The 23,043-nt window shown below is 42.2% G+C and overlaps 2 protein-coding genes across 2 annotated transcripts in view; both read right to left on the bottom strand.

The window, feature by feature from the left end:
• Positions 1 to 2,873: 2,873 nt before the first annotated feature.
• Positions 2,874 to 16,712, bottom strand: LOC129046702 (sucrase-isomaltase, intestinal-like). Its single transcript, XM_054514845.1, has 7 exons — positions 16,707 to 16,712; positions 15,542 to 15,598; positions 13,760 to 13,890; positions 12,883 to 12,971; positions 11,830 to 11,879; positions 5,752 to 5,910; positions 2,874 to 2,974 (listed from the first exon to the last, which is right to left on the bottom strand). Exons 1-7 carry the CDS (start codon positions 16,710 to 16,712, stop codon positions 2,915 to 2,917), a joined length of 552 nt encoding a protein of 183 aa, XP_054370820.1. The 3' UTR covers positions 2,874 to 2,914.
• A 1,364-nt stretch (positions 16,713 to 18,076) lies between these two features.
• Positions 18,077 to 23,043, bottom strand: part of LOC118697739 (sucrase-isomaltase, intestinal-like) — a 42,519-nt gene continuing 37,552 nt past the window's right edge. The window contains exons 13-14 of the mRNA XM_054514844.1: positions 22,214 to 22,362; positions 18,077 to 18,200 (exon numbers count right to left, since the gene is read on the bottom strand). Coding sequence (XP_054370819.1) covers positions 18,077 to 18,200; positions 22,214 to 22,362 — 273 coding nt within the window. The remainder of the gene's footprint in view (positions 18,201 to 22,213; positions 22,363 to 23,043) is intronic.

The raw sequence follows: 23,043 nt of genomic DNA, 5'->3' as shown, positions 1-23,043 counted from the left end.
GCAGAGCCCTCTGTGCATGTCCCCTTCATTTAATTTGTTCTACTTCAGCCAGTGTAGCTGATTCAGGCTACCACCATCTTTTCATGTTACACAAAATAAACCTTAAATCAACATAAAGCTTTTGCAAGAATGGACAGTGGGGATCCTTTGAGATTAAACCTAAAATCATCAATTTTAGATGAAAAAAAAATGAAGTGTACATGGAGTAGTACGGAGAATGTTTCTTTTTCCTTTCTCTGCAGAAGAAAAGCCTAATGACATATTCTTAGGGGTCAGTGTACCTTGGCTGGTGAACTTCTGTGTTCTCTCTATGGCTTTGTAAGGCAGAAGCATAGAATCACCAGGGTTTTGAAATGCAAAGTAAGATTTTTCCCTTTACATTTCAACTCCTTCAGATTCTGAGGAACTCAGCTGGTGGGTTTTATGGGTAACAAAGGCAGGATGGAGAAAGCAGCTGACTACTGAGGCTTTTAAATCCCAGCCTGAGAAGTTCTCATTCCACGGAAAAGCTGTAATAAATATAATCCACACCAACACTTGGGGAAGTTCATTCTTTAATCCAATCTAATTTTAAAAGACAGTAAAATATTTGTCTGTAGATTCCTGGGTTCACCTCACACCACTTTTAACAGGTGATCAGTATTTTTTGTTGAAGCTGTTATCCTTTTTACAAGAAGAGAAAGGAAATTTTTGGAATGGGAAGAAACAAGGAGTGTAACCAGAACTTCAAAAAAGTGTAAATGATCCAAAATTACACCTGCACCTCAATGCTCAGAGAGGATAAATAGCGAGATACACATGGCCACACGAACTCCAGTTTTCTTTGATGTCCCTATTACAAATACTGACCAAGGGCTGTCTTGTTTACATTTATGAAATAAATATGTGAAATCAGAGCCCAAGGCAGATGCATTACTGACTAGTGATTTCCTGTTGCGTCCACTGAAGCTACCAGGCACAAAATAACAAGGAATAAAATCCAGGTTGTAATACAAGCATGAACAGCATATTGATGCTGGTAGGAGTGCATTTTTCTGCACTTATTTTGTTAAGATATATCTGCAAGTGCCAGCTTAATCACTGATTTCACAGAAAACTTGTGAGCACTGGCTGACTCCACATGTTTATCCAGCAAAGAGCTCTTTACAGAAGTGACATCTCCAATATCTCCATTGCTCTACAGCCACATCTCCAGTTTCCACATCAGTCTCCTTTTTCCCCATTTGTCAGCAAATTCACCACCTCCTCTCTCCCAGTCCTACTTTTACCCACACTGTGAGGCAGATTAGAGAGAAACCCACTGAACCAAAAAGAGCCCTGCTCACAAACCAACCAAATTCTGTTCCCCAGTCCAGGCCAGAGTGTTTACAAATTTGCTTTCTCTAATACATTGGTCTCTTGCTCACTCTCTTTGCTCTTTTGCCACGGTGAGGAAGTTTCCTCCAAATACAACATCCTTGTATTTGGAGGAAAACTGAGAGCAGGTACCTCTTAGATGCCATTGCTGCAAGACACATGGAGGAGATTGGATCCTGCACAGGCTGGTCTGCTTTTTGGGTCCCCATCCATCCCACATTGTCGAGCCATGCAGCAGCTTTCTGTTTGTGTCTGCAATGTGCTCGGGGTGAGCAGGCACGGGGCTCTCACAGGCAGCAGCAGAGGATGATGCAGTGCGGCCAAGCCCAGGACAATGTCTGTGGCCAGCAGCCTCTGGACCAGCACCTCCTGTGCTGCTGGAGCCCCTGCTGGCTGCCCTGCTCTGGGATCTCTGGTGCAGAGCCATGACAACAGTGCAGACACATCCTCTGGGCCTCTGCTGTTCCTCAGGTTTGTGCAGCAAGCACTGCTCTGTCTGGCTGCCTGCTGATGGTGTCTGCTCCAACAGAGCTTCTCCTCCTTTCCTCTGTGCCAAATACACAGCTCTCACAAACCCTGCTAACATCACTGCTCTGCACAAGGACCTTCATTAGCAGCGTCCATGGACCCAGAGTGGCACACTTTTCAAGTGTTTATTTCATCAAGGACTGTAGTCACGTGCTGTATTCTACAGCAAGGAAGATGGTCAGTTTATCTGTCACCTTGAATCCTCCTTCATCCCACTGCCCATATTCTGCTCTTCCTCAGCCCCTTCTCACCATCTTTAGCTACACCTTTTTGTAGTATGTTATTTCCTCCAGCTTCTTCCCACAAAAAGCTGATGTGCAAGTTGCTTTCTCTGCACCTTGCAGAGCAAACATATCTCACATCAGACCTTACTGCAACCAGCAAAGACTCTGGAGAGACCCAAGTCTTAAGGTTCCTCCACAAGACCCAGCTCACTTTGAGAAAGACATGCCCAGGCTCCAATCACATTTCAGGATGGAGAGAAAAAGTGAGTGACCACTATAATGGATATCTTGTAGTCTGAGACAATGGGCTGGCTTTTTAGATATGATTATATAATAATTAATATAATATTATACTAATATTTATTAGATGATATATTATATGTATTGCATATTATATTAGTGGCAGGTTATGTATTGGGCTATGGAAATTAATTGGTTGTTCCTTTTTTTTCCTTACCATAGCTTTGAAAAAAACCCAAACAGTGTATGCTGTGTAGAATATGGTCCCATTGAGAACATTTCCAAATATTATCTCCATTTTGGTGAGACAGAATTTTCAGGATGATTTCTTCTGTGCTATTTTGAACCCACATCAGTTTATGTTAATACTCACTAACTACTATTGAAAATTTTATTTGAGGAATACTGAGTTACAAACACTACATTAAAAAAAAAGAATCAGTCATCAGTCACCAGGTTCATACACTATGTTTTAATGATAATTTTTTTTTTTTACATTAAAATCAAAGTGAGATCTATATCTGAGGGCTAAGGATGCTAAATTAAGTCACTGTGTTCTCACCATTCTAGTAAAACTTAATGTTGAGTTCCTTAGTAAGTGGAACAGAAATACGCAAAACCAGTTTCTGTGGAAAAAAGAGACACAAAATAATGAATTATGTTAATGTAAAAAAAACCCCAAACAGTTCAAAACAGAGATTAAGAAGTGACACTTGAGTTTACACCTTCATGATTTCTTTAATATATCTGGTAGGTGAGACTAACTTGATGGCAGTATGCATCTTCCTACTGCTTCATCCAATTCAACATCCCTTTTAGAAATTCAGGAATGGTTTAAAATTAATCAATTACGTGATTTAAATATTAAACTGTAAATACAATATCTGTCCTGCTCTCTCCCTGTTCAGTATTAACTTTAATGTATTTTGGGCTACTCACATAATTTCCATTTTTAGTACTTCACCAGTTTTATCTTTAGGTTTCAGAATTAATAATCTCTTAAAATGCTCAATATCCATTCACACCTCTTTGCCAGCCCACAAATTCGTGTTAACATTAACAGCCTGTGCTTACTTAAATCACTTCTTCAAAGCATCTAATATTTTCATCTTTCATCAGAAACAATTCTCTACCACTGCTTAGTGAGTTGGAATTACACTTCTTGAATAATATGACTTTTCTTCAAATACCAGGGAAAATCCAGACAAAAGTACTGCAAACCCACACAAACACCAATCTGAAAATTGCCAGGCAGCCAGAGAGGCTATTCCAGATTGCAAAACTGCATGGACTGTGGGAGCTGTGGATGTTGGGAGCCTCTGCCCTTCCCAGCAGAGGATGCAAATGTGATGCAAAGAACCTCCCCTATGCCCACTGTCAGCACAAGCCTGGCCTACAGATGTACCCTTCTAACATCCCTGCTGCAGTCACTGTGCAATTCCTTAAGGCATGAGACTCCAGGGAAAAAACAGATAACAGACTCCTAATAATAGGAAGATTCTGTGATATTGCAAATGTCAGATTAGGGTAGCGCTGCATGAATCAGAGAGAAAGAAGTGGCTTATTACTAAGCAACCTGTTTCTATTTATATACAAATAAATATGGCTCAATAAGCACTTCAGCAGTGCTATTAGGTAAATTTGCTTTCTGTAAACCAAAACCAATATGGTAGAAGTTACTTTCTACTGCAGCCCTTTTAACAATGGGGTCTCTGCTTGTAAAACTATTATACAAAATGTAATCTCACTAAGCCTGTAAGAAAGTGGCAAATTTGCCCTTTGCATTTAATTTTTTAATTACATAAATAAGTATTCAAGATCTAAAGCCAAGCTACTGCTAGGGCTCATTTTTTTTTTTTCTTATTAGAGGGTCAAACGTGAGAGGAATATAGGTAGTGACATTGTAACATCTGTACAGGGATGGTGAAAGAGGTTTGACTAAATCTCTCAGAATTCCTCTCAGAGAGGAATATATTTAGCTGGTGTAGAAAATTTAAAATTTAACTTTTTTGTAGTTAAATCCCTACAGCATCAGCTTGGTGGGTTTTTTCCTACAGCATTTGAAGTAGATCTTAAATCATCAAGATGATATTTTGCTCTTAAATTTTATTTTTGAGACAAGCTTATTAGTCTTTTAAAATCATCTTTGTATGTGAGGCTGTTAGTCTGCAGTTATCTTCTGGATATCTGTAATTGGTACCTTCAAGCACATCTCAATGGAATGTTTTCTTTACCCTGCCACATTTATGTTGCTTTCAGCTTGCTTAGAGGCTGTAAAACAATTTCTTCCCTTGAGGCAATACTGATTATGTTTATTTATGACTTTGTCTCTGAAAGTGAGATTTTTACAATTCTCCAAGGCTGAAGTTTATTCTCAGCAATTTTCTTCCTTTACAGACTCCCTCAATAAAATAAATGGTAGTAGCAGGTATGTAAAATGGGGATCACTCTTTGGTTACAAATGAAGCTTAAGCCCTAAGCCAAGTGAGTAGGGTAACATAAGGTGTGACATCCACTACTTCTGCCTCAGTTATCTTTCACTGCATGATGATTTAGTGGCATTTTGCAGTGTTAACACCAGCAGTTCCCTAGATGCAAGCAGTGCTGAGATGTGAGTACACATCTCATACAGAATGTGAATGACCACTTCAGCTTGGTGGCTGGTGACAGATATGGGACAAGTGGCCAGAGGAAAGGAAGCAAAAGGGTTTGCTCCTTTTGTCTATACTGCTGTGCAAAAGAAAATTGGGACCACAGAGGCTGCTGCTGCCTAGGGTTTGTTAGGAGTGTCCAGTCCATCCCCTCTGGAATGTCCCCACGTTGGTGCCAGAGGAGCACTACACAAGCAAGTCATGCATTTTGTTCTGGAACACTGAGGCTTGGCACTTTAAGATGCTGAAATTATACCTCTTTGGAAGATAGGAAGATGCTCCTTAGAGCCAACAACACTAGAATAGTTTTTGGACACCAAGTAATCGTGAGAAAAAATCCTTCTCACAACACTTCTTTTCAGCAGCAGATAAAAAACTTTGACAAGTTTTCTCATTTTATCAGAATAAGAATGCCCATAAAACTGCTAACTGTGCTCTCAGCTCATGGATGTGTATCTTCTTTCCAGTATTTCAGTAGTTTAAAAATTTGTGTAAGTGGCAGACATTAAGTAAAAGACAGTGCAGATGCATAAGCAAAGATTAAAGTTTGCTAAAAGAGCTCTTGCTTTTGCTTTTTTTTTCCCCCTCCTAAATGTCAGACTGTTGTATCAAGAATGGGTGTCTGGTTATACTTCAAAATATGAGGGGGTGTGGATGAGAAACAGTTCCTGTCCCTCACTGACTTCATCTCTCTTCACTGTTCCTCACCCTCCTTTCCCCAAGTTTTTTCTTAACCTCAGATCAGGTCTTACCCCACTCATCTCGTAAGACACAGCATCTCCACGGATGGATCTTCCATTCAGAGACACAGCCTGAGGTCTCAGTTTCAGGCCAAGGATGGTAATTTTGTTGTACTTCAGAGTGTCAGCTCCACGGTAGCCATCTTTAACTATTTCTGTCTTCAGTTGTCCCTGGAAAAATCCACAGAGAATACTTTAGCACCATGACAGCTCTTTAGAGGTGACTTTCTGCACACTTAGGTTTCATCCTTGTGACTGAACATACACAATGTAGATATTGAAGTCATAAAGGAAAAAACAACAGTCACATTAATTTGTGATACGTGTACATAAGAAAGATTTCATGTATGATTATAAACTAAGAAAGTAAATCACATTTACAGCATTAATTGGATTACAAATAGAAAAACATGTCCAAGAAGACATATTTTTCTACTTTTAATAAATGTAAAATTTGTTCTTGTACCCATTACAGAGTACAGTGGCATATGCAAAGACAAAATCCAGACACAGAGATTCAATTAGTGACCTTAAGACAGATTTAATTAACATCCCAAACTAGCTGCTTTAAAACACTAGTATCTTCCACAAACAGCAGCTGCTAGATGTTTTGCCCCTATTTTATGTACCACATCTCCTGCTAGAAATCCCTGTTATATATGTCCCAGCTTTAAAGGAACATTGTATGTCCACAGAACTTTGTTTGCTGTACTTTTTATTTACTATACATCCCATATTTAAGGGTGTACAAATAGGACATACAAAGTCATTAAGCTAATTCATTTGGATCACCAGTATGACATTCCCATACACGCAATGAAGAGGAATCATTGCATTTGTTATGTGATCAAAGTTGTTGAGGAAATAAAGATGAATTACACTGCTCAGGAAATGATGGATGGCTATGCAATCATGACTTTTTAAAAATATGCCAAGGAGAAACCCATGATGGAACCTTTTGCATAAATTAGCTTATGTTATTTCAGTAGTGCATTGTAGGAGGAGAACAGGAGCTAGATCACAGTACATGTAACTTAGGGCTGTGCTTAGACTGCTTATTTCAGGCATCCACACTAAAAATAAGTGCTAAGCCCCAGCACACTGATTTAAACTGCCTAAATAAGGAATGTTGGCTATTATTTAGCAAATGGGGAGAGGCTTGCAAAAGCCTCCAGAGCATTTTTTAGGGTACCTGTTGCAGTGTGTTTTTATTTTGCAGGTCAATGTTTGATTTGTTGTTTAGTAGTTTTTTGGGCTTTTTTCCCCTTGCTTTTGGAGTGGCAGAGACTTGTCTTTGTTATTCAATTGAGCCAGGTGTCAGTTTATCTCTTTGCTACTTAGCTACTTTTCTGCCAAATTTCAAAACCCCTTCCTCCCACATCCAGTTGTTAACCCCTCCCGTCCCAAGCAGTTTTCCTCCCCTGTATCCCTTGCCCTTGTGTTCCACCGCCACTTCGCCTGATTAGCTGAAGATTGTATCCTCCCTTGAGACCTGCCCCCGCCTTTATAAGCTGTTGTTTGCCCCCAGCTCATCGCCTGGGTCCCCCAGACTCGGGGAGTGTAACATCAAATAAAGTAACCCAGTGCCACCCCAGGCCTGTGCTGCTGCTGTGGCCTTTTTGTTCTGCGTTGTGCCTCCACTGGTAGCTGGGATTCTGCGGAGCCCTGAAAGAGGGGGACTGTTGCCCCCCACCACTGTCACCATCTAGCCGGGACATGCGACAGTTGGTGCCCTACGTTGGGTGCCAAATGTCTCTGTCCCTCTGTGAGCCTCTCAGGAGCCCTGGGCCAGTCCCGAGTCGGCAGACACCGGGGAGCAGCCCCGACACGGGCGACAGCGGGGAGACATTCACTGTGTGTGCCCCGAGGGTGCTGAGGGCACCTGGGCTTGGGGGAGACACTCTCTGTGTGTGTCCCGAGGGTGCTGAGGGCACCTGGCCTGGCAGGGAGACACTCTCTGTGCCCCGAGGGTGCTGAGGGCACCTGGGCTGGCAGGGAGACACTGTCTGTGTGTGCCCCGAGGGTGCTGAGGGCACCTGGGCTGACAGCGGGGAGACACTCTCTGTGCCCCGAGGGTACTGAGGGCACCTGGGCTGGCGGGGAGACACTCTCTGTGCCCCGAGGGTGCTGAGGGCACCTGGGCTGGCAGGGAGACACTCTCTGTGCCCTGAGGGTGCTGAGGGCACCTGGGCTGGCAGGGAGACACTCTCTGTGCCCTGAGGGTGCTGAGGGCACCTGGGCTGGCAGGGAGACACTCTCTGTGCCCCGAGGGTGCTGAGGGCACCTGGGCTGGCAGGGAGACACTCTCTGTGTGTGCCCCGAGGGTACTGAGGGCACCTGGGCTGGTCGCCTGTGCAGCACAAGAGACACCAGAGACATTGGCAGAAGATAAAGGGCCGACTCTTAGCAGGGGTTAATCCAAGGGTTTATTAGGAGTCCCAAAGGAGCTCCTGCACCTCAGGGGACCTCCTGCCGAGATGTGCCAAGGTTAAATTTAAAGGGAGGTGGAAACCCAAAGTAGATAACATTTTACCAACCAATGAGTGACCCTAAGGGATGGATGCTAGGGGATAGACATTTAGGACAGCGTATGGGGCAAGGCTTGGGGGGCTGAGCCCTGGCCTCTGGCTGATCACTCGACGACTTGGACCGAAACTTCTGGATGGAGGGGATGGGATGCTGAGTGATTGACAGAGAGCCAGGGTGGGGGTTCAGGGATGATCTCATCCCGGGAGAGGGATAACACAGGTAAAGGGAGGGGGGTAGAGTCTGGGATAAACCATTTGGGAAAAATATGGGGATACAAAACAAAACTAATTCAAAGTATTACAAAGTATAAAAACACACTACAACAGGTACCTATTACATGTGCTGTCTTATTCCCTCTGGCAGAGCTCCAGCACAGAGGGAGGCTCAGTTTAGAGAGAGCACCTCCCTATGGTGTTTTATGCTGTCTCAGGTGTGGCTAAGCAGGACAGCCAGCTCAGGTGGCCACACAGACCCAGGAAGCCCAATGTAATGCTGAACTCAGCTCTCAAGCTCAGAGGCCCAAGACAGGACTCTTCAGCAGACACCATTTTCCCTGACCAAGGTCTAGAACTGGAGGTCTTGGGGAAACAGAATCACAGAATATGCTGACTTGGAAAGGACTCATAAGGATCATGGAGTCCAACTCCCTGCCCTGCACAGGGCAACAGGGTGGTCTGGGTGGATGTGACTTGCTCCTCCCCAGGCATCTGACAGTTAAAGCAATTGGCCAGGAAGGTCCTGACTTCTTGTTTGAGGCATTAATGGATATCACTCAAAATCCCATAAATGCAAAGCAACATGAAGCCCTAGATCTGATGCCAGGAGCCACGGTTTCTGTACTCTGAGCAAAAAGGATCATGAGTTTTCTTCTTACCATGTAGCTCTGATCCTATCAACTTCACCTTTTCTTCCCCCTACATTTTCACCCTGAATATTGGACCAGTTTTAGGAGAAAGTTCCCTTCAGGCTATCCAGTCACTTAGTGCCTAATGTATCCTTTCAAAAGCTTCCATTTTATTGGACAACCCTTCCATCACCATCCCTTTAGTACAGCATGGACCCACCTGGTACAGGCTGAGCATACCTGCCTTGTCTGCTATCCCTGGGGATCAGGACCTCCCTTCTCATCCCTGAAGCAGAGTGGATCTCATACAGGTGGATCAAGTATTCTTCTAGCCTGGTGGGCTTCAGGTAAGGGGACACTTTGACCTAGGTCACCTAGTCACTATGCATATTGGAGGGGATATGCCAAGGGAATTAAAATGCCAACTGCAGTGAGACAGCACCACAGAGCAGGAGCTTGAATCATTCTCTGAGAATTAAGTGCCTGCCCTAGTCTTGAATTCTTCTTTACACTTTTGAGTTGTTTAAATGAAAATATAAATTAAAGGGTCTAATCCTGTAGCTGTTACTTTTGCAAGACCCCATCCTGGGCTCAGAGTAAATGCTGTGATGTCAGACCTTACCAGCAAATCTCTCAGGGAACAGAACTTGAGTGTTCTCCTAAAACTAGGTGTGATTAAATTATTCTTCCACATTTTTAAAGAATATAGAAATGTGCAACAAATACTAAGACTTTCATACATTTCTCATACTTGAAATTGCTATTTGAGATTGACTGTTTTCTTTATAAATACATAATAAAGACTCGACATTAAAGATTACTGGAATGCAGATAGGGAATTCAGTCATGGATTTACAAGCAGAAGTCAAATATGAGCAATGAGAAATGGAAGTGCCAGAGAAGCAACAATCTAATTTGCACAGTTCAAAATTTAATATAAAACTGGATATTGTTTTTCTGTAGCCTTACTGCAATAAATTACTATACACAGACTACCCTTTTCTTCCAAAAAAGAAGGAATATTTTTTTCTTGGTAAATCAAGAACAAAATAAGTTAAAATTAAATTTGAAGTCTACCCATGTGGTGTTAGTTCCAGGAAAATATCTCATGAACATACCAGGCTACATAATAAATCCCATTGGCTTACCCTGCATTGCTCTTGCTCCTGGAAGGCAGATCTTCTAAGAGCAATATCACAATAGGGGTTAACATGATTTTATTATTTTGACTATTTTCTTTTAGGGACTTTTAGGAATACGTGGCATGAAAATCACGTAATCATTTAGGTTGGAAAATACCTTTAAAGTTATCAAGTTCAACTATTAAGCCAGCACTGCCAAGTCCACCAGTAAACCATGTCCTAAGGGCCACATCTACACATCTTTTAAATAACTCCAGGGATGGTGACTTCACCACTTCTCTAAGCAGCCTGTTCCAAGGCTTGATAACCCTTTCAGTGAAGAAATTTTTCCTAAAATCGAATCTAATCCTCTCCTGGTGTAACCTGAGGCCTCTAGTCCTATCACTTATTCCTTGGAAGAAGAGACTGACCCCCATCTGGCTCACCCTCCTTTCATGCAGTTATGGATAGCAACAAGGTCTCCCCTGAGCCTTCTTTACTCCAGGCCAAACACCCCCAGCTCCCTCAGCTGCTCCCCATATGACTTGTGCTCCAGACCCTCCACCAGCTTCACTGCCCTTCTCTGAACACAGGATCTGAGGTGTGGCCTCACCAGTGACAAGTACAGAGCTACAGTCATCGCCCCAGTCCTGTATATTTCTGATACAAGCCAGGATGCCCTTGGCCTTCTTGGCCACATGCTGGCTCATGCTCAGAAGGCTGGGGACCAAACCATGCCATAGAGTATATACAATATCCTATTTATTACCAAATGCTAGAATTGCAGATGAAATAAGATCTCTAGAGACAGGTTATTGAAGTAGTTTTTTTTACAGGAACTCCCACAACTTACTATCATATACTTAATGAGCTTATGGTAGACATATTTCACAGTATTTTACTCGATTGAAGCCTTGACTGTTGGGCTTTTCTACAGGTCTTTCTCAGGACATGTCTGCACAGAACTGAGTGCTGTGTGAAAGGCATCAGTGCACTGATCCTGAGCTAATCTGTTCCTGTGCTGCACAGAGCATCTGATCAGCACAGTGGGTTGCCAGAAGCATGCTGGATCTCTCCACAGGACACCCACCATGGGAGCAGTGTCTGTGCTGTCAGACAAGGAAATGTAAGCTAAAGAATTGAGACTACATAATTCTCTGCACCACAAAACAAAAACATCAAGTGATAGAGTTAAAAGGTTGCTGGAATATCCTGAAGAGAGGAATCCAGCTTTCTCCCACCTGTCAGACTGAAAGTCACTAGATGGAACACAAGAGAAAGGTCCCTTGACCCCAGAAGCTGCAACTAAGGGGAAAAAAAAGTTGAAAATGTGGGTTTTTTCAGATTCATATTGCAGCAAGGACATTAATGACAGTGTCACTATGATACTCAATGAAGCAGACATAAAACTGCAGGATCATAGTTGGACTATTTTGTAGCTAGCTGTAAATGAAAGCATTAGGTAGCTTACCCAGTTTATAGACTGAGCCAGAAGATAAAGATCAGCACCTTACAATGGCTACACTAAATACAGCTACACAATGGCTACACTAAAATACAAATATGTAAGTAGGTATCTCGTATGTTGCCACTTACTTTGCTGAATGTGTATTTAGCCAAGAAGTAGTTCTCATTTTCAATAGTATCTGTCAAAACACAAAGCAAGGAGGATTGATATCAAAACAGGCAGCAAAATCCATAAGCAGTTCACATTACTGTAGCAGGCAGCTAAGGTCAAGCTAAGATGATTTGTGGGCTATTTAATCTCTTCCTCTAGTCTTGGGTTGATCTCAGGAGAACACAATGTGAGAGATTGCCCTCTCTAGCAGATCAACTGCTCCCAGTGTCACACATTTCTCTTATCAAAGCACTGACTTCAACAGTAATCAGCTTTTCACCTTCACAGAATCACAGAGTAAGATGACTTAGAAAGGACCCTCAAGTCCAACTCCCAGCCCTGCACAGCACCATTCCCAAGAGTCACACCATTTACCTGAAAGCATAGCCCAGACACTTCTAGAACTCTGTCAGGTTGGTGCTGTGACTGCTTCCCTGGGAAGCCTGTTCCAGTGCCCAACCACCCTATGGGTGAAGAAACTTTTTCTGATATCCAACATCAACCTCCCCCAGCACAACTTCAGGCCACTCCCTTGGGTCCTGTCCCTGGTCACCACCGAGAAAAGATCAGCATCTGTCCTCTTCCCCTCATGAGGAAGTTGTAACTGCAGCGAGGTCTCCCCTCAGTCTCCTCCAGGCTGAACAGACCAAGTGACCTCAGCCACTCCTCATACAGCTTCTCCTCAAGGTCCTTCACCATCTTTGTTGCCTCTTTTAGATGCTCTCTAATAGTCCTTTTCTACACTGAGGTGCCCAAAGCTGCCCCCAGCACTCGAGATGAGGCTGCCACAGTGCAGAGCAGGACAATCCCCTCCTTGCCCAGCTGGTGCTGCTGTGCCTGATGCACCCAGCACACAGGTGGCCCTCCAGGCTGCCAGGGCACTGCTGGCTAAGGTTCAACTTTCTACTGCTCCTTCTGGGGTCAGTTCTCCAGCAATTTCTAGCAGGAGGCAGTGCCATTATGCTGCTGAAAGGTGGCCTGAGGAGAGCCCTATATGCAGGTACTGCTTCACAGCAGGGGACCAGGCTTACCAATGGAATCACCATCATCCCAGAAGAGAGATCCAGAAGCTTCTCCTTGTTCATCCAGGGCAATAATGAGTCCAAATGGGTTCAGGCGGCTGTTGACAAACATGTTGAGAAGTGTCAGTACAAAGCTGTGGGCACAAACCTGTCCCTTCCAAGCAACTTAACAAAAACTTCTGAACACAACTCCCATTTGTCATGACAGAAGAAAGACAACAGCGTTCACCAGAAGGACTCTAGAAGTGATGGCAAAATCTTTGCCTTGCCTTGTCCTACTGATGTCTAGATTTCTCATGTTTTGAGTGCTCATGTGGACAAGCTCCCTCCACCTTTGTGGCCTCAATGGACGATAACTGGATGAGCTGGGAGTCATAGTAAGGACTGCCTTACTATGGCTGCACAGTGCTGGCCCTCTCTTTCCTACTCAGATTAGCTTCTGAGCATGGTTCAGATTTGAGACCAGTATATTATCCATTTGCATACGGAAATATTTTTCCTGAAGAAAGATTTGAGCTTTTCCACCTTGTTTACAGCATTTGATAAATTCACCCAAGAAGAATTTTGTTTTTCCCCTTGCATACATTTACTCTGATGACTGACAGCAGGTCAGTGTGGCAGTAAGAGGTGCAAAAGCTTTTCTGAGCATATTTACAGAGCCAGGAGTAGGCGTCCGCTGTGCTAACAGTGACGTGGGTCATCTCTGAGGTGATTTCTCCTAATGAAATGGAGCGAATACTGGTATAAAAGTACTGTATTTATCACTTGGGATGGCAGCTGGGAGTTGCAGATAGTCTCTCTTCTGCACTTCTTTTGATTGCTTTTTTGACTGTCTGTGGGTCTGACCCCCACCGTGGCTGTTGGTGACAAACACAGGTGACGTTACCTCTCAGTAGTGGTGGTGGCTGGTGCCTGCTGTGGCAGAATGTACCCTCCACGGATGTACAGAGGGATCTTGTTCAGTGGGGCAGACACAGTAGCATAGCTCTTCTTCCAGGAACTTGGCACTTTAAGACCCTACCATAAAAATTAATGCAGTTAAAAAAATGACAATCCAGGCAGTACACATACTGAAAAAGAGAGCAAGGGGTAAATTTTCATTTCAGTTACATCAGTGAAAAAAACAAACTAAAATATAGATTTCAGGAGCGTTATTCTAGTTTCCTTTTTAACATGAAAGAGGATCTAGCCTCTGCAGTTATCCATCTGCCTGAGATAGAAGCATCATGACTGCAAGACAGCAAATGGTCTTTAAAAATGGTATCATTATCCCATATACTGATAAAAAACCCCCACTCATCAAGACACTGAGCAAAAAGAAAAAAAAACTTTTGCTTCCTCTTTTTATACATACGGAGCCTGTCACAATTCAGTTTAAGGTAAGTGATTCATAGTCATTTGGGAATGTAAACTGTAGATTTTCTTCTCTTTTAAGAACAATTCTTCCCCTTTCAAGAAGTAATTACAGCATTCAGAGAGTGAAATTTGTGTGTGTATAGACAACCAGCATTAAGTTCTCTGCATCATCCTTTTCTGGTTTAATGCCTCAAAATCTCAAGAAAAGACTTATGTACAGAGAAAATAACAGGAAGGCTTTGCTCTTGCCCTCTGTAAATGGTAATGATGATTTGTGATAATTATATAATTTAGAAATCATATAATTATGATTTATTATTTTTATCCAACTTTGGTTTGGATAAGCACCATGTGCATGACAAGTGCCAAATACTGGGAGGTGGGCAATGCCAGGGGCAGGCACAAAGGCAGGGCAAGGGACAAAGGCCACTGTCCCTGTGCCCAGCCCAGCAAAGGTGTTCAGAGGGAACCATGAGGAGAGCTGAATTAAATGCTGGACTTCACAGCATAACAGTCTCATGAAAAGGGAAAAAGGAAAGGATAGATGAACATCCATCTGAGGACACCAGCCAAATACTGAAAAGGACCAAACTTATTTTAAAAAAAGTCTGCATCTCCTCTGAGAGCAGTTCTGCCCTGCCTGCTCCTGTGCCAGGGACACTCAGGAGACTTAACAACAGCCTGATGATCCTGGGCTCATTTCTGAAAGCTCTTAGCATCAGCTCAACTGCTCCCATTGAAGCCAAGCTGGGCTTAGCCTGCAGATTGCAGCAGAGCCCTTCTGGAAATGCGGTCCTGGGGATGGCGTTGGAAGGGTCAAGGCCCTGAAGAGAAGGGACTGGCATGTCCCACAGAGCAGATTGTTCTGCAGCTCTTCCAAATATGCCTTCTGTCAAAAGTGATGCATGTGCAAAAGTACATGCACAGGAGGGTTTGTGGCATGCTCTCAGGAGTGTGGCTTAGGTTTCTGCCTCTGTCTGTGTGCATGGAAGTGTATCAGAATGAGAATTAAAAGTGGAGGGCAAAGAATGAAATCCTGGCATTTTCATGCATGTCTAGGCTGCTCTTGAAAATTCTGTTTGCTGTGTCTTAGAGTTTTACATGGCAAAAATAGAAAACAAATTGTTACTGAAAGCCGTGTCATTTATTCTCCCAGCTAGCCTGATACAGACTTTTTTTTCTCTAGTTTTCTTTATCTACAGATGCTGAAGTAAAAATACTGCTGAAGATTGCTAGAAGTTATTTTGCTCGAATTGTACCATTTTAAATTATTAGGAAAAAAAGTAAGAAAATTAATCTTAAAAATACATACCGTATAGTAGTCAAACCACTGTGCATCAGGGAAGTATACATCCACAGTTCTTGCTCCCTGTAATTGTTATAAAGAGATTAGTCATTTTCTTTTTGTATTTCTGATATTACATTAGCTTTATTATATTTGTGCATGGAGAGATAGATGTATGCTGAATATTCTAATAACATCAAATTTTGGATATTGTGGCTGAGTTATTGTCATAGCAGTGGACTAGTGCTGGCTAATCTATAGTACTAAACAGACAAGCCCATCCTATTTGGGGGCTTTTATTGCCATAGCCTGGGATGAGTCAATGTTACATTATTATTTTATTCTAGTACATAGCTCTATGTCTTGCAAATGCAACTGGCCTAGGTGCACTCCTCCAACATCTAAGCAGCCCTAGTGATGGCTATGGCAGCCTTTCCAAGACAGGGCTTCACCTCTGAAGGGGGAGGACACCGCTGCTCAGTGCCCCTTGCACCATTCCTGTCCCAGAAACAGGCAGAGAATGAGCTCTAGCACACAGAGGATGCAGTTCCTTCTCTTCTTGTAAACAATTTAAAGTTGCAGATAAGTAATAATAAATAATAAATGTTTTGCTAATTGCACAATTACTGTACTTCATTTTGCAGCATGTGTCGTGTCAGATCGCTGCAGGGATGTAACCATGCTAAAGGCACTTTGTATTAATAACTCCAGGAACAGTTGGGATCAAAACATAGTTCCATTTTTGTTACAAGTTGCTTATTCTCACAAACAGATTAATTTTTACTATCAGTGTAGATGTCTGTCCCTTTGCAGAATTATGGATTAGCCCCAAGGACTACCCCAGGAGTCTTGTGGAGCAAGAAAAGTAAAGGTGGAAGAGAAGAGTTAAGGCAAAGTTACCATTTGACATTTTAGGGATTTTAGATGTATGAAAAACCCTATAAAGGCAAGATGCTCCCCTCTCCATCTCTTCTCAGTATTATGACAACCCTGGATATTCTGGTCTACAGAAAAGTGTGTAATCATCATCTGAGTCATGATGATTTCAGGGCCAGGTTGGATAGGGCTTTGAGCAACTTGGCCTAGTGGGAGGTGTCCCTGCCCATGGCAGGGGGAATTGGAACTTGAGATGATCTTTAAGGTCCCTTTCCACACAAACTATTCTATGACTCCATGATTCCATGAGCCTCACCTTCATGACTCCCTAAATAACAAACCAGTGTGCAAGGCAGTTCTCCATTCTAATTTTTTTTGATGTTGCACTTGCTCTCATCCTAGGACTCAAGGAGTGAAGGTCAAGTCATCCCTGACTCATCTTCCCTACACAAGCAGATGTCAAGCTGCAGTTTGACACAGTCACTGCTGGCCTGCACTGCCACAGTGAGGAGGTTACTGCTCACCTCTACCCCTGCCTGGCCAACTGGCCCAGCCCTGGCTGCCAGCTATCACACTGCAAGACCCTGCAATGTGCTGCCTTCCAAGTTCTGCTTCCCTCATCACGCCACAGGCAGCCTTCATTTTGTGCTGCAGTTCTTCAAAAAACATAAAGAACTCCTTATCTAGACCCCCTATCATTTCATTTATCCTTATAATGTCCTCTTTTATTCAATTCTTTGCAGGAAGCCTCCCCTGGTTTGTCCCTTCCTCTTCATGGGAAGGGTTTTTTCCCCATCCTTTATCATCCTGCTGGTCTGAGACCCTGTGAAATCTTCTTTCTATTCTTCAGCTATTAGAAACCTGTGGGAGTCTGAAGATAAAGGACTGATGAATGAAGTGCCTCAGTGGGGTCAGAATGGTTTTAGAATTTAATTTATACTAAACTCACAGAGACAAAAGGGTTGGTTAAAAAACAAGGTAACAGTGTCCTGTTTAAATGTTTGATCATCAGCAACATCTAGAAATACCTCAGCTACTCTGGCATGCTGATTGCAAACAGCACTGGGATACATCCCATGCAAATACTTAGCTCTGCTCAGACATAGCTCTCTTGTGCTGCCAGCAGTCAGTGGTGGGCAAGGAGAGAAACACACCCTTGCTCCAGCCAAGCAGGGAGAGCCATGTGCCCAGCACAGCAGAGGAAAATGCTGCTTTTTAAAACCTGTCCTGTTAGCAGCTCACGTTATCATTATCGTTTCCATAATGACTGCCTTTGCCTGTGATGCTGGGAAACTCCTACCACAGCCCCTGAGGGCTGCAGTTCCAAAACACTGTAGGTGAGCAGTAATATGGAAACCAGTGTGCTTTCATATCTGTGTGCTTCTTCCTAGCTCAACAATTACTGCTCTGTGTGTGTCCTTGGAGACTGCTGCCAGCACAATAACAGGAGCACGTGAGGGGCAGCATCCAGCCTCTTTACATCACTTTCCCTTTTACTCACTTGGAGTAAAAGGGAAAGGCTGTGCCCTCACTTTCATCCTCCCACTTTGAGTACTGAGAAGCTCTGTACTGCCTGTGCTGCTCAGAAATGTGTTCTGAAGCTTTGACAGAAGAGAGTAGAAAGGGATGGATATGAGCAAACATGCTCTGAATATCATCCAATGCCCTAAGCACCACTCATTTCTTTTATTCCAGTGTGATGGCATTTTTAATTACAGTACTTGCCTCGTCAAGAACAGGAGCAATCATAAAGGCAGATCCCCAAAGGAAGGCAGTATCTATTCCATGAGTCTCCGGATCAGAGGTAAATCTGTTTTGAAAGTTAAATACACAATGTTAATTCATAGTTGTTAGAATTTGCCAAATATTTTGATATTACTCACTGCAACAAGAAATCTGCTTCCTCAAAGTATCCTTCAACACAGCCAAATATTTTTTCTGATTGAAGGAATGCCAAAAACTGGACAGAGATTCAGATATTTCAGTAGTAGCTACCATCCCAGAGCAGACCAGGACTCTCACAAAATGATGAAGCTGATTTCTTTTCAGAACAGCAACAGTGGGAAAACAACTCACTTCTGTTCAGTGGGCTGAGACTTCATTGTAGGAGCCAATGAGCAGGACAGGGGCCAGGCCCAGGAGAGGGAACACAGAGGAAAAACATTGTGCTCTGGGATCTAAAGCATTTGTGAAAATCCTTGGATTTGGCCTCCCACAGCTTTCACAGATTTACATTTGAAATTGTTTGCAAGACAAACACAGAGCAACACTCATACATATTGTACATACTGTACATATTGTGTTTCAGCTGCCTCTCCTGAATGGATGGAAAACCTATGGAATTCAGTCCATTTTATTCAATGCACTAAACTTGTTTTGGATTCTGATCCTGTTCTCCAGAATGCTCACAGTCCTGTTTGCCTGGCATCACTTGCCTTCTCTTGGGAAGAGATCTCTATTCCACTGTGCATTAGCTAATGAAAATATTGAATAGCACCTGGCAAAGAAGACAGATCCTTCCCAACTCAGGAACCTCCTTTCCTCCAGCATAAAATCCTTGACAATTTAAATAGGTTTTCAATCAGCTGTAAGTCTCTTCCTGAGGAAATAATTAATGGATCCCAGTTCTTGTAAGAACATCACATACACAAAAAATCCACCTCTCAAATCCTCCTAAAATCAAAGTACCTTCTACTTCCTGACTTCTACTACTCCTCTGCCTCTCTGCCCCTCCAACAGCCCTGCTGCCTTGTCAGAGATGGTAACTGGTCTGCTTTTCACGCATTTTTGACAAATTCACACTGCCTATTGCATATTTACATATTCTTCTCTAAGGATGTATAAACTCTCTGTTTAAAAATTCCTTTACTGTGTCTGTTTCATGGGCTTTGCAGCTGCCCCTGTCTAAAGCCAGGTCTCTGTTGAACACTGGCTGGAGCAGAGTGGTTCAGTGTCAGTGCCCTGCTCCACACCCTGCCTGCTCGAGGCAAAGGCACACACTGCACCCAGCCCAGGCTTACAGAAATCCCCCCAAATAAGTAAAGATAACTTGGCAATAAAAAGACACCTATTGAGTGCTCAGATTTCTAAAATATTGCAAACTTAGGGGAGTACATGGAACTTAAGAAAAAATGCTCTTGAAGGCATGTCTTGGGCTCTGCTTGAAAGAAACCTCAATTTGTTCAGAATTTTTTTTCTGTCCAGAACAGTAGCTCTTTTGGACACCTTAATCTTGGTCATTATTGCATTGTGACATAATACTTTTAAATGTTTAAAGCAGATTATGGTTTTTGATGAATTACCTTGTCTTAAAGTTTTTGAAATATAAAACATGAGTTTTTCTTGTCATCTCAATAGGCTCTCTGTATTTTCAATTCAACTGTAATAAAATTGTAATAGTAATAAAATACATTTTGTTGTGGGAGATTGCAGGACAAAAAGCTGATCAAGAAATTATGAATAAAGAAGAATCAATCATATTTTCCATCACATGGAAAGATGATTCTCACCCTTTAACTCAGCACAATTTTCTCTTGCAATTATAGCAACCACTAGCACAAATTCAGCAAAAAAATAAACTTTCCTATTTTGAAACTATAAGCCATTAAAGCATGCTGTCATCTAGGAAAGGTTTTGAATTCCATCTACTGCTTCTTCTGGTTAGATGCTGGCCTCTTTTCTGTCATATTTCCCCCCTGGTTAGCCATTAAACACATCTTTCCCTTCACTAATGGATTACCATCTCACAGTCCTTTTTGGACACCTGAGGTATCAATACCTCTGCTTTATGGAGTTAAAGCCTCCGAGGCATCGAGTACATTTAATAGAATCTACTGGGATGTTGTTCTTGTTTGTTACTTGAAACGAGCCCCTAAATTTTCCAAATGGAATGAAATGTCCACATGAACCAGCTATTGCTTGGAGACTCCCTGCCTAGGTATAGTTGTTTTCATGGTGAGGACTCTGAACTCATAAGAACTTCACTAATGCAGGAGGTTTTCGTTTTTCTTTGTATTTTTTACAAGTAAGAGGCAAGGGTGATGTAAACTTCCATCATCCATACACTGAAAATTCTGTTTCAGTTCTCCTTCTCAAAACCCCACATTTCTCCTCCTGTTAGCATCTGGGTCACTTTCTCTGCTTGGGCAAACCTACTACTAAACCACTTAATATTACTTAGAAATAGTAAGCAATACACATTAAGTAATAGCAGTGAATAATAGTAACCAGAATTAACTACTGGTAGTAAGAATCACTTTTAACTCATTTTAGGATCTAGCTATAGCAACATTAACAAGTGATGGGGCTAGGATGCCAGCAGGGGCACTGAGGAGGGAAACATCTCCTGATGCCTACCCTACTTACATGCATTTGAGAGGTTTTATTTCCTAGTAATCCAGTAAACTCTGGTCCTGCTGACTGAGCTCCCATCAGTGTCTGTAGTGAACCTCTCAGCTCAGTTTCATCTGACAAAAGCCTCTGCTGGTGCATCTGAGACTGATTTATAACTCTAATCAAAGCAAATTTGGAAATCTGCCAATGTGGACATGGCCCACATAGACTACAGGTATGCTGGTAATGGTCAGAAAGGCAGCTTTAATGACACTAGAGCGATTCTGTATTAGCAGAGATTAGCTAACATTAATGCCAAAACTAACTTGGGCATTTCCAATATTAACACAAACTACATTATATGAAACCATATATGAAAAAAGACCTAAAATAAATACTTTAAATAGCGTATTACCAATGGCAAATTATGAGTACCTATAAAATGCTCCCTAATTTTATCCAGTAAAATGACATTGCCAAGTAGAAAGAGGAAGGATACTTCTTTTAAAATTTATCAGTTAACCATTATGCTGAGTAAGCAAAACAGATATTTTTCAAGTATCCTTTCCATACTTGAATGGTCTGCACTTTGGTGTAACCTCAGTTTAATTTGAAAAAAATGCCTTACCCTTTAACCAGAATGTTTTTAAGCTAAAGTGGAAAGAAAAGAACATTACACAGTCTATGACATAGCCTGCACCAATGAAATGAAATTGTGGCAGAGCTTCAGGCTTTCATATGTATTGTTTACACTCCTTTTGCTCAAGTCTTTGCATAAAGCATTCTGAAGTAGAAAACTAACCAAAAGCAGGTATAAAACTGATTAGAAGATTAGGACAGGGAAACTAAACCTCAGCTGGATTCCTGCTTCTTACAAAAAAGAAAAAATTAGTTGTTCCAAAAATCTGAGTTTAATTTTCAAAGTGGCTTTTCAGTCTGCATTTATTAATCTCAGTTTTGCACCTGCTTCTACACTCCAACATCTCTATCTCTGTTTTCTCTGTGTAATTTGTGGACACAGATGTGGGTTGCATAGATAGCATGCAGATCCAAATGCTAAATTGGAAAAAAAACCCCAAATGCTATGGATCATTGGTCTCTCCGTATGAGGCCTTTTAGCATTCTGGATCAGAATACAGATTTCATTGATTTCATTCAAATACAGTAAATACAGGTATGAGACTCTCATTTTTGAAATAAAAAAGAACTATATATTTGCCTAAGACTAAAAATTTTCAGAACTCTTCTTTCTTAAGTTTGTCTTTTTCACCCCACTGGAAACAAATACAGGTTATATATTAATGGAAATTAATTACATATATTAAGAGTTATCTTTGTGCATATAACTTGATTAACTGTTCAACTGTTCTTTTAAAAGAGAGTATGCAATAATAATACTGTGAATATTCTCTAAGGATATCAGCCATTGCATACATAAGAGCTCAACGACTTTGTGAGCAAATTAGAACGAAAAAGAGACTCCAAACTCACTCGTGCATCAGTGAGCGCACCACGGTGCCTCCGTGAACGTGAGACTCGTAGAACAGGGTGTACAAGTACGGCAGCAGGGAGTATCTGATCCGAAGAGTAGCACGAGATATCTTGGCAAATTCATCTCCAAACACGGCTGGGTCTTGTTCCTGTCCAGGAAAAGCTTAGATTTGTACTAAGCATTGAAACAAACTCAGCAGAGAAGCTGTGTGCAGCATAAGGAGAGCTGTGGCTAGCATGATGCTATGGAAGCGACTGTTTAAATAAGAAAAAGCACTCATTTGCAAACTGCAAGATATATTAAGAACAACATTCATTATTCCCGAACCAACATTTGTATAAAATTCTTAACTTGAAAAATTCCAGTGAGTTCTAAAAGATCAGGCCCCACCACAATGTATGTGAGCCCTCTGCAACCACCCCTAAGCTTGTGAGGAGAGGGAAGCTGGGGCTCCATGCCTGTGCTCAGGAACAGATACCCGGCATCTAGAAATTAATTTATCCTGGAGATGCAAGCCCTCTCAGACAAAGGAGATGAAACACACAAAAAAGGGAAGACTGATAATCTGCAGATCAAAGTCAAAAGCCTAATTACATTGGCCACAAATATAAAGGCAAGTCTAGGTAAAAGAATAAACTCATAACCCTGCTGAAGCCAACAGGTGACCAAAGTCACTGTGTGTGGTACAGAAAACATTTCATCCATTCAAGAAGCTTGACTTCTCCTCCTGTGTGCCCCATTTTAGGATGCCCTGACTGACAGTGCACCCCCACATCAGCAGTGCCCCTCAGCTCCTCAGTGCCAGCAATGCTCTGCTGTGGGACAGGGC

The sequence above is a fragment of the Molothrus ater genome, chromosome 5 (assembly GCF_012460135.2).
Source record: "Molothrus ater isolate BHLD 08-10-18 breed brown headed cowbird chromosome 5, BPBGC_Mater_1.1, whole genome shotgun sequence".
Taxonomy (NCBI): domain Eukaryota; kingdom Metazoa; phylum Chordata; class Aves; order Passeriformes; family Icteridae; genus Molothrus; species Molothrus ater.
This window is presented reverse-complemented; position numbering and strand designations above follow the sequence as displayed.